At 41.6% G+C, this 12,450-nt stretch overlaps 1 protein-coding gene across 7 annotated transcripts in view; it reads right to left on the bottom strand.

The window, feature by feature from the left end:
- Window positions 1–12,450, bottom strand: part of agfg1a (ArfGAP with FG repeats 1a) — a 71,909-nt gene that overhangs the window by 2,535 nt on the left and 56,924 nt on the right. For 5 of the 7 annotated variants that reach the window (XM_080185892.1, XM_080185896.1, XM_080185894.1 and 2 more), the window contains 2 exons: window positions 8,090–8,166; window positions 4,888–4,971 (listed from right to left, as the gene is read on the bottom strand). In XM_080185892.1, coding sequence (XP_080042018.1) covers window positions 4,888–4,971; window positions 8,090–8,166 — 161 coding nt within the window. The remainder of the gene's footprint in view (window positions 1–4,887; window positions 4,972–8,089; window positions 8,167–12,450) is intronic. The other 2 variants (XM_080185893.1, XM_080185897.1) reach the window with 1 other exon arrangement.

The following is a 12,450-nucleotide window of genomic DNA, read 5'->3' as shown; positions in this document are numbered from 1 at the left end:
TTACCCCAGAAAAAAGGGGTTTCACAGAAATTGGGTCAATTAACAATTAATGCAGGGACTTTCAAATCATAGTTTGCCAAAAAACTACAGCCTAATTGTGAATTGGAAGACTCATTTTGTCCCATTAAGCATGTGCAATTTGATCCCCCAGACTTCCTTTCAATTAACAACAAGCCATGACGATTAAGGATTACATGTAAAAATAATACTCCATAACTTAGTTTTTGCGGAAACTAGTAGTCAGCAGTGCAGGAATTATGCCAGATTTAAAGAGAAATAGTTTATTGAAATTCCTGATGAAAGATTTAAGAGCATTTAAAAACTGTCATGTTGAAAGACTTTGTCTTAGCAATACATAGTGTTGTGAAGCAGCAGATGAAAATTCTTCCCTGGTGAATAACTAATAATGAAATATTTGACTGTCAATGGCCTGCCTTCAAGCAGATGGACCTGGCTGCAAGCTTTTAGCTAATGCACTCAGGAGCAGTAAGCAATATTCGTAAGTAATAAAGCTACTTTAATTATTGATCCTGATGAAGGGTCCACACCTGAAATGTAAACCTGGCTGTTCTCTCCATGGTTGGTCTACTCAGGATTAAGGAGAGGAAAACCCAGTCAACACATCCATTCCTCACCAGTAAATGATAGTCTTTGCAGAAATGTGTACCACTGAACAGGATTAGGCTTAGCTTCAAACTCTGCACGGCCAAAAAAGCCTAAGAACAATCACTTCCTACATTTAGACAAGATGTCTGCCAGCAACTGAAGAACTGTCCCCTCGCGTCATTCCGTATTCTCTGGATAGAAATGGAGGAAACAAGAGAATCACAGTAGTCCAGGGTAGGAGAGTTTTGGATGACTTCAAGTCTACAGTGATAACAAAGGTATGAATAAGAGTTTTAGCCACAGACAAAGCTGAGGCAGGGCAGAATCGGGTGACATTATGGAGGTGGGATAAGGCGGTCGCAGTGGTAGTGCAAATGTGCAGGTAGAAGCTTATCTCAGAGTGAAATTTGACACTACAGTTGTGAATGGTCCGATTCAGCCTTAGACAGTTGCCAGGGATAGGGGTGAAGGTGATGGCTAGAAGTTTGTGGTAGAGACTAAATATTGAAAAGAACAATGGCTTTGGTCTTTTCAATATTTAGTCTGCCCTTAGACAGAACCTTCCCCATTTATTTCATATTTTGAAATCATTCCCTGCTAAACTTTGAGACCTTCAAAAATTTCTGAAATGTGGAAAATTCTGCATATGTGAAACTTTATCAAATACTTTTTCAAAATGCAAGATAATAATATTCAGTGATCAAAGCAATCCATCGTAATAGTAAAGTGTGATCTATGGCTTCTAAATTCAAGTTGCCAACTCCTTTCTAGATTAATAACTGGTCTCCGATTTTATGTCAGTGCTTGTTCTTTCTTGACATCTTTCAAATATCACATACAGCTCTAATGTTAACGGAATTCCTAAAATATCAGTAGTGCATTGGAATTGTCGAGTTACAAGGTGCTAAAAGTATAGCTAAGTGTTGTAATGGCAATAAGCTGAGGTGGGGTTAAAGATGTGCAAGGCTCAAGAAGCTGTAGGTGTAACAGAGGATATGGGATTTGAAACTCAGGTTGTGAGCAGTATGGCTCAACCAGAGATGGTGGCTGAAAAGGGAGACAGAACGATGGTAAGGATACAGATTTGTGGCAGTGGGCCAAAAGCTGATGGCTTTCCAGTGTTATAATTGGAGGGAATTGCAGCCCTGTCAAAACATTAGACAAGGGCGGCATGGTGGCACAGTGGTTAGCACTGGTGTCTTACAATGCCAGGGACACGGGTTCAATTCCTGGCTTGGGTCACTGTCTGTGTGGAGTCTGTACGTTTACCCCATGTCTGCATGGGTTTCCTCTGGGTGCTCTGGTTTCCTCCCACAGTCTAAAGATGTGTGGGTTAGGTAGATTGGCCATTCTAAATTGCAGCTTATGTCAGGGGGACTAGCTAGGGTAAATGCATGATGTTATGGGGATAGGGCCTGGGTGTGATTGTGGTCGGTGCAGACTCGATGGGCCGAATGGCTTCCTTCTGCATTGTAGGGATTCTATGATTCTAATTATCCTGACAACACAGAGGCAGTGAAGGGATTGAGAGTGATGGTGGAGAGGTAAAGCTGGGTGTCAGTGTGTACATGGAATATGACTCCTTACCTCTGGATGATGTTGCTCAGGGGCAGCATGTAAATAAGGTAAAGAGGAGGGGGAAATATATCATTGGGAGCTCTGGAGGTAACGGCATGGTGGAAGGCTACAAAGCCATTGCTGCAGATGCTTTGACTAAGTCTGTGGTAAGGTGAAGCCAACCTAGTGTAGTCCCATCGAGCTGGACAACAGATGAGAAGCATGGGAAGATGACCATGTCAAATGTTATGCAAAGGGTCTGAAGGATGAGGAGGGATAGTGCACTGCAGCCACATTCACAGATGGTGTAATTTGTGACTTTAACACGGGCTATTTTAATGTTATGGTAACAGTGGAAGACTGATTAGACAAGAGTCAAAGGTGGCATTACTGGAAATATAAGCAGGGATTTGCAGAGTTTATAATATATTCAGGAACTTTGATAAGGGTAGAAGATTAGGCATGTGTCTTGCAAGAACATAAGGCCTGAAAGGTGAGCTTTTGAGGAGACTGCTGCCCTGCAGATATTGAAAGGAGCAAGGACAGTTCCTGAAGAAAAGGAGCCATCTACAATGCTGGCTAGAGAGGGTCCAGAAAAAAAACTAACTTTCAATTGCCCACTCCCACAAATCTAATTTTATTTTTAGTTTTCAAACACATAGCCTTCACTAACATGCCTGGGTACACTACTCCACACTATTACCTTATTTTCTCTGTCAGTCATTAAATTTAAACAACAATGTAAATATCTGATTCCATAATTCACATGCTTTATTTCCTAAAGCCACAAGTTATACCTTTAACATGTTAAATGAGGATAGATGGAAACATTTGATTGAGAAACTGATAAACAATCCTGAGGCAAGTGCAATTCAAACAGATCTGGGGAACTGAAGTGCCAAATGATAAACTGTGTGCCTTTATTAAAATTAAGGTTAGCAGGAAGAAAGCTTGAACAACAGATGACCCACCTTTGAGTATGTGCCAGGGACAGGCAGTCTATCGACATGTCAATAAGGGATTTACAGTAGTTCCCAGATCAAAGAAGACTTAAAAAACACCTCGGCAAACAAGAGTTTTTGTGGAATTAGGGAGTCCGGAATGAGGGCCTTTAACTCCATTAGAGATATAAATTAGTCATGTAGGTCACAGAATCAAATGGTTATTTTGAAGGTAAAAGATAATTAATATACATTTGTGTTTGAAACGTCCCCAAGTATATCACATTGCCATGAGCTATGTGGTGGTGTGTGTGTGTGTGTGTGTGTGTGTGTGTGTGTGTGTGTGTGTGTGTGTGAGAGAGAGGGGGGGGGGCGGGGGGGAGAGTCAGGGAAGTTCCTGCTTATTTATCTGTGTATTTGCTCACAGAAGGCAGTCAGCAGTACAGTTTTGAAAAGACAACTGCAGTAGACTGCATCAGGGGTGCAAAAGATTTGCCAGCCTTATACTTTAAGCAGTAAAAATACTATTTTTATCATTCACCATACAGAATGCAGTTTGGAGTCAGAACTCACAAAGAGGAGGGAGGCTGGAAGATTTGTCTAGCTTGGAGCTAGAGGAAGGAATTGACAATAACCCTCAGTGTAAAGTAGCTGTGAGAGCAAACTAGGAGAGAGCAGTTTCTGTCTGTCCAAAGCCAAGGCAAGAAGCATAGAGGCCATCAGAAAATCAGGGTGTTTCTAATACTCTGTCAAAGTCAATCTGCAGGAATTGCAGGTAAAGCTCAGGTCTGAGCTGAAAAGTCCAAGATCTTACAAGGCAGCTATGAAAATGTTCTCAGTTAATTCCAACAAAACAGATAACCTTCAAGAATCTGATAATAAGCCAAGATTGTCCAGGAACGTCATGGTGAAAAGAGGAATTCATTAAGAATTTTGGTGTACGTTATGTATTTTACTGTGCTTTTCAGTGTAAATTATAAGTAACTACTAAGACAGTGTTTACTTAACAGTAGTGGTTTATATGATTCTTACATAATAAAGTTCATTTGTTTTAAACTGAATTTTGTGGCTTTATTAACTATAAGTTCAAATTTTTCTTTTAAATGTTAACAGATGGCCTCGAAGGGGATTATGGCTGTTTTTGTTCATATCCCAGGATCTAGAACTTGTAACGGCCTCAAACACATTAACTATGCTCAATGAAAAAGTTCAGACTCTCCTGGTCATTCACAATAATGTCATTTGAAAATGTACTTCAACTTCTGAAAATTAGGCCAGGATCAGACATGAAACAGGATAAAAATATCATCAGTTCCCTAAGCACTTGTCCCTCATTACCCTCTGTAAAATTTGGTTAGATTCCCAGCTACTGGTTCCGAATACTGCTGCTGTCTGGGCAGTGAGTTGTGAGTAGTGACAGCTCGATTCAATATGGTGCCAGATGCCAAGTCCATTACAACTGTCTCAATAAGGTTATTTTAGGCAGCAATGGAATAGTGGAGCATTTATCATTGACAAACCTGTGTGAACAAAAATTCTGTGCCTGAATTTTTCAAAAGTAACTTCAATGAAAGGAGGGCAGTGGTTTTATCACCTGCAGTCATGAATTTGTTCACTTCAGGAATTTGACTTGGAAATCATGAATTACTGACAATGCTTTTTCTTTGTTCTTCTGACACCACAATAATGCATGCACATCAATAGCGTTTACACATACGGACATGTTACGCACTGAATGCACATGTGTTTCAGTCCCAACTCCACCAAGGTTCATTATCCATACCTGCAGTTCTTCCGTTAATCTGGAATGGGTTTGTGGCAGCAGTTGCTGGCAAAATGGGAGCTGCTACAAAGGGATTAGTTGCTGCTGAAAGGGCGCAAACAGGAATAGCTGATTAAAGTACAGAAGTTAGTAAATCATTTGAAGTATCAGACTAGAACGTCCAAAGGACAGTTCTTATTCTACAGTCAACAACTGACCAGAAAACTTTCTATTAAGCCGGTAACATTCCCCAATTACAGTAGATGCGTGATTGTGATAAATTATTATACAGGTCTTTATGCACTTTAAACTTGCAAAAACCCTATGAGTTAGCAGGCAAAATCCAAATAAATGACTTTAGTGACCACAGTAAAGTCATGTTTACCTGTAACCAGTGGGTGCAACCTGCTAAAAATCCATTATGTCTATTGACAGGGTAACAACGTTCCCACACAATCATTTTGAATAGATTTAATTTGAAAATTTCAATCAAGTTTCATATTTTGGCCATATGTTGCATCTATATTTGGATTACACGACGCATTTATTAGTGTCACAAGAAGACTTACATTAATACTGCAATGAAGTTACTGTGAAAATTCCCTCATCACCACACTCTGGTGCCTGTTTGGGTAGAGAATTTAGCATGGCCAATGTGCCTAACCGGCATGTCTTTTGGACTTTACTCTTTGGACTCTTTAGGAGCAGTGCACAAATTTACAACTCACCCCTACTCATGCTTTCTGCAGATTTTAAATAGTTCACTCTAATCCTCAAATATATTTTGTTGATTATTCCATTTATCTCTCTGTTTTGACCCTCTCTAGTGTTGGGCAGACCTGTTCCCTCTGCCTCTCTGACGGTATCCTTCTCTGTCACTCCATGATCTTTGGTCTGGCACCACCAATTCTTCAGAGGGAATGTGCTCCTGTTCTAAGCTTGCAGAAGCAGCTGGCCTCTTCTGATGACACTGTGCCCCTTCTAAATGGCTGCAACATTAAAAAAACTTCAAAAAATGTATAAATCTTCTCACTGACACCTTTTCAATTATATTTTGGCACATTGATTTTCTGATGATAAAAACGTAACTGTTTCAACTTCCATTTTTGTGGCTGATTAATTAATATCAGCCAGTGTACCCTTTTCTAGGCCAATTATTGAACACTGATTGACTTACCAAATCCATGGATTGAATCTTGGTGGGACTGAACCATGGACCTTTCTTGCTTCTATGATTCAATAGCAGTGCATTTACCTAATGAATTCAAGGCTTTATGTTTTGCTATTGCAACACATCAAGTACTATTCTTCATTAACCAATTTACTTGGTATATATTTCTACATTATGGCTTTACTGTACTCAACATCAGAAATTGGGCTTGGTTGCAATTTTGCATACCTACATTAATACATTAATTTTCTTATTAAAATAAAAGCATTTCAGATGATTAAAGATAAGAACCAAATTTTCACTATCTAAAGTTCAATTTTTTTTCAAAGCTTGTTATTTTTGGATTAGTACCAGGCTCAGGCATATCATTAATGCGAAGGCAAGATAGTGCGACATGAACCCCCGTGACTTGCCTGGGTTTGCAAAACCTCACTTACTGTACTGTCTGGAGACAATACACATCTCTTTAAACTGTGATCAGTGCTCCTTCCACTCACATTATCAGCCACTTCAGGTCTTGAACAGCAGGTTAGGTGTAAGGATTCGCATTCTAATCAGTAATCTCTAAACTGTCTGTGCTTTATATGCTCTGTCTGAGGCCAGAACTCTCCATTCACCTGACGAAGGGGCTAACCCGAAAGCTTGTGAGTATATTATCAAATAAATAGGTTGGACTAAAACCGGGTGTTGTCAGACTTTTTACTGTGTTTACGCCAGTCCAACGCCGGCATACCCACATCATGACTTCTTTGACCGAGCCAGTTTTGAATCCATCTTGCCAGCTCACTGATCCCACATGACTTCACTTTCTGCACCAGTCTGCCATGCGGGACCTTGTCAAAGGCCTTACATAAGTCCATGCTGACAACATCCACTGCCCTACCCTCAATCATCTTCTTCACTTCCTCGAAAAACTCGATCAAGTTCGTGTGACATGACCTCCCCTTCACAAAACCTGATATGCTGCCTTAAAGCATATCAGTTATGGGACAGTTGGAGGGATAACAGCTGTTCAATCCCAGAAGTACCACTGGGTGGGATGCCACTACTAGGACAGCACTTGACCCGAAGTGGCATCATGGATACCATTCTGGGACCAAGGGAAGTAGGGTCAGAGTTGCTGAGCCCAGAAAGGCAAGTATTGATGGGGTAGGGTGGGGTTGTGTTTGCAGGTCCTTGCTGTTTAAGGGGTCCTGGCACCCAAGGTAAGTTCCAGGTTTTGCTGGGTGGTCTTCCTATATTATGCGCTGCTCCTGGTAAAATGCCAGTGGTAGTGGGTCAAGGCCCTTAAGTGGCTCTTAATTATCCTTCAGGTTAGACGACTTTCTCCCATGAAATCCACTGTTAAGAAAATTCCATAGGATTAAGGAAGCAACAGGCCTCCTTTTACTTGGCTTCTTATTTTTTGGCAACTCCCACCTTCAAATCCATTCCCTAGAATCCTGTTAAATTCTGTCTATAAAGATGCCTTTCAAATCCCCCAGAAAATATTTACCCAACCATTGATCCAGCCTGGTGGCACACTGGTTAGCACTGTTGCCTCACAGCACCAGGGTCACAGGTTCAAGTCCGGCTTTAGGTGATAGTCTGTGAAATTTGTACGTGCTTCCTGTGTCTGCATGGGTTTCCTCCGGTGCTCTGGTTTCCCCCTGCAGTTCAAAGATGTGCAGGGTAGGTGGATTGGCCATACTAAATTGCCCCTTTGTCTCTCAAGACCTGTAGGTTGGCGGATTAAATGGGTAAATGCATCGGGTTACGGGAAATAGGGCCTGGGTGCTCTGGTAGAGAGTTAGTGCAGATGGGCTGAATGGCCTCCTTCTGCACGGTTCAGAGAATGATTACACCAAAGGCCATTCAGCCAATCTGAGCAAGAGCAATTTAGCTCGCCATGTCCCTATAACGCGGCATTTCCTTCCCTTCAGGTGCTTACCCAATTCTGCTTTGAAAGCCACAATTCAATCTGCTCCCAAAAATAGGAGCTAGCATTTAGTCTCAAAAAAATTTTAACGTTTACCAAAAACTAAATTTGCCTCAGCAAAACAGATGGCTTACCTCCAAATGCCGCCGGTGTAGTGCTGACCCCGGGGTGCGTCTGTGCTGTTGTAGCACTTTGTACTGTCCCAAACACACTGCAGGAGGAAACGATCTTTATAACAGTGTTCATATAACACAGAACAGTAAGGTGAGAACCAAGTTCCACCAAAATAACCATTTTCCACAAAAACCTTTTCTTTCAACTGGAATGAAAAGTATCTGAGGCTGAAGTTATTCACTGAGTGTTTTGGGGCAGCAGGACAATACGGAAGCAACTCACATGCAAATCCAAAGTTGTATATTAGTAGCCGATCAAATGGAGGCACCTAATCACCATCAACCTCCACTGAAAGTAGACTGGTTACCTTTAGGTGTATAACAAACATTCTTTGAAAGAAGTTTAGACTCCATAACCACAGGTGAGGTGAGATACATTACTGGGAAAAATCAGATATACCTGTTCCTTTAAGAGATTTCAGGTCCAATCTGTGTGATCTTCACTTACTGTGTCTATAAAGACTGCCCCTTTGCTGTGTCATCTCCAGTTCTTTTCGACCAGAAGCGGTACATTCGGTTTTGTGAAGAGCTGTGATGACTTAGTCCTTATAGCTCTTTGGGAAGCAGAGAAAAGCCCTGCCTGTAACACTGGAATAGATAGAACTATTAAACATGCAATATTTTAGTGTGCTCAATAGACAGTAAAAAGGATATGATTTAAATAACTTAAAACTAAACACTTCAGAGCAAAGAAAGGCTCTGTTTATTCAGAACAGTGTCTCTGAAAACACAAGAAAATTATGGCCATTGGAAAAACTCCCAAAAATTAACTCACACAAGATCTGGAAAATTTGTTAAACCTAACTTTCACTCAAAAGTAGGAGGGTAAGCAAAACATTTGCTAACGGCATGAGATGAAGAGGAGGAGGAGGAGGAGGAGGAGGAGGAGAAAGCTCATCTGGGGCATATACATCAATGTCGCATGTTGGGCCAAATGGTCTGTTCCCGTGCTGTTTTATATTTGTGCATTTATAAATACTTCACACTGCTCTCTTAAGTGGCATCAGCTTTGGACTGATAGAATGTGTTAAGTGCAGTCCCACCAGACTGAGAATTTTCAGGCAGGTAAGCTGGGTTGCATTGGATAGCGGAGATGTCTAGAAGTAGTGTTTAATTGATTTCCACGTATGCACCATTAACAGGTTGTTAAAAGTAGGAACGTAGTTTGATTTGCGTATATCTGATCCTAATGGAGCAGATATTACAAATCATCTCAACTTAGGAAATTGTTTTAATTAAATTCTTACTGCTGTTCTTCATTCTGTTTAATTTTTAAAGGACCCATTGTGAGCCCATTTCCAGTCTGGCAAAATGCTGCTTTTGGTCAAAATACATCTAGAAATAAATTATACTCCGCTAATTATTAAAACTTATTTATTCACTGGGTGCTTCTGGCTGTACCCATTCCTAACTGCCTTTGAGAAGGGGATAGCGAGCTGCTTTCTTGAACCGCTGTAGTCCACATGGTGTAGGTACACCCACACTGCTGTTAGGGAGCTCCAGGATTTTGACCCAGTGACAGTAAAGGAATGGTGATATATTTCCAAGTCAGGATGGTGAATGGCTTGGAAGGGGACATGCAGGGGTTGCCCTTGTCCTTCTAGGTGGAAGAGGTTGTGGGTTTGGAAGGTGCTATCTGAAGAGCCTTGGTGAGTTGCTGCAGTGCATCTTATAGATGTTACACACTGCTGCCACTGTATGTTGATGAAGGGAATGAATGTTTAAGGTAGTGGATGGGATGTCAATCACACAGACTGCTTTGTCCTGGTTGGTGTTGAGCTTCTTGAGTATTGCACTCATCTAGGCAACTGAAGAGTATTCCATTGCACCACTAACTTGTGCTTTGGGGAATCAGGAGGCGAGTTACTCACCAGACAATTCCCAGTCTCAGGCCTGTTCTTCACAGTATTAATATGGTTAGGCCAGTTCAGCTTGTGGTCAATGATAACCCCCAGGATGTTGGTGGTAGGGATTCAAGAATGGTAATACATTGAACGTCAAGTGGACATTGTAAGATCCTCTCATGTTGAGATGGTTGCTGCCTTGCACATTTGTGGTATGAATGTTACTTGTCACTTATGAGCCCAAGCCCGAATGTTGTCCAGGTTTTGCTGCATATGGACGCAAATTGCTTCAGTATCCAAGCAGCCATGAATAGAAGTAAATATTGTGCAATCGTTGGCGAACATCCTCAATTCTGATCTTATGACAGAGAGAAGGTCAATGACGAAGCAACTGAAGATGGTTGGGCCTACCCTGTTGAGCTTCTGCAGCGAAGTCCTGGAATTAAAAGATTGACTTCCTACAACTACTACCATCTTCCTCTGTGCTAGGTATGACTCCAGGCACTGCAGAGTATTCCCTGATTTCCAGAGATATCAGTTTTGCTCAGCATCCTTGATGCCACAATTGGTCAAATGTTACCTTGATGTCAAGGTCAGTCACTCTTACTTCACCTCAGGTACAGCTCTTTTGTCCATGTTTGGACTAAGGCTGTCATATTTACAGAACGGTGCTTCTGGGAGAAAAATGAATGGTGGCTTTAATGTGTACAGCTGGGTGATGCAAAAGCAGAAATACTAAAAGATTACAGTCATAGCCAGGGCAAGCTGTCAATGATAGCTGGCTGGGTAATAAATGCCAAGTTAAAGCCAAAAGATTACAGATAAATGAAAATGAATGCAGCTTATCTGTTAGTTATCTGGCACTGCTTAAACAGTCTATGAAAACAGTAATTTTGTCATCTTTATTCCTCTCTGCTTCTTAAGAATGTAAGGAATAGCTGAGTAAAAGTGTGTGGTGGAACAGCAACCTGCCTGAGAACACAAAAGGCGTGAGTCTACCGATCCTATGTCCTCAGCACATTCCTCTCCAAAAGTGCGACCTGGACAACACATGGTAGGCAGGAGAAAAGGCAAACAGATTCCACCTTTGTTGTCTCAGATATATCCTCAGCATCTCTTGGTAGGGCAAGCTCACCAATTCACAAGTCCTGGTGTGTGATGATTCAGCATGCATTCATTGCTAAGCCAACAATGTCCATGCCATATTAATCAGATGGATTATGGCCATATACCTAAAGACTTACTCTATGTTGAACTGATCACTGGGTCACAGTCCTTAGACATCCATTATCCATTATAAAGAAAAGTACAGCGCAGGAACAGGCCCTTCGGTCCCCCAAGCCTGCACCGATCATGAGGCCTTCCTAAACTAAAACTGTTTGCATTTATGGAGTCTGTACCCTTACATTCCCATCCTATTCAAGTATTCGTCTAGTTGTCCCTTAAATGCCACTATCATTCCTGCTCCCACCACCTTCCCACGCAGCGCGTTCCAGACATTCACGACCCTCTGTGTAAAAAAACGTGCCTCGCACATCTCCTCTAAATTGCTCCCCACGCACCTTAAACATACATCCCCTAGTACTTGACTTTTCCACCCCAGAAAAGAGCATCTGATTATCCACTCTATCCATGCCACTCAATCTTGTGGACCTCTATCAAGTCACCCTTCATCCTCTGTCGTTCCAGTTCCAGTGAGAACAAACCAAGTTTATCCAACCTCTCCTCATAGCTAATATCCTCCAGACCAAGCAACATCCTGGTAAATCTCTTCTGTACCCTCTCCAAAATGTCCACATCCTTCTGGTAGCGTGGTGACTGGAATTGTACACAATATTCTAAATGAGGCCCAAGTAAGGTTCTGTACAGCTGCAGCATGACCTGCCAATTTTTATACTCAACACCCTGACCAAAGAAGGCAAGCATGACATAAACTTTCTTGACTACCTTATCCACTTGCGTTGCCACTTTCAGTGATTGGTGGACATGCATGTCCAAATCTCTCTGCCTGTCAATACTCCTAAGGGTTCTACCATTTACTGTATAATTCCTACGTGCATTGGATCTTGCAACATGCATTATTTCGCACTTGTCCGGATTAAACGCCACCTGCTATTTCTCCTCTTAAGTCACCAACCAGTCTATATCTTCTGATAATCCTCTCCACTACCTGCAGCTCTGCCAATTTTTGTGTCATCTGCAAACTTACTAATCAGACCCATTACTTTTTCCTTCAAATTGTTTATATATACCATGAACAACAAAGGTCCCAGAATTGGTCCCTGTGGAACACCGCTAGTCACAACCTTCTATTCAGAAAAGCATTTCTCTACTGCTACCCTCTTCCTTCTATGGCCAAGCCAGTTCTGTGTCCATCTTGTACCAGTCTACCATGAGGTACCTTGTCAAAGGCTTTACTGAAGTCCACAGATACAATATCCACAGCCTTTCCCTCATCTATCATCTTCGTCACTGCCT

The sequence above is a fragment of the Carcharhinus amblyrhynchos genome, chromosome 3 (genome assembly GCF_965287045.1).
Source record: "Carcharhinus amblyrhynchos chromosome 3, sCarAmb.v2.hapA, whole genome shotgun sequence".
Classification (NCBI taxonomy): Eukaryota; Metazoa; Chordata; class Chondrichthyes; order Carcharhiniformes; family Carcharhinidae; genus Carcharhinus; species Carcharhinus amblyrhynchos.
This window is presented reverse-complemented; position numbering and strand designations above follow the sequence as displayed.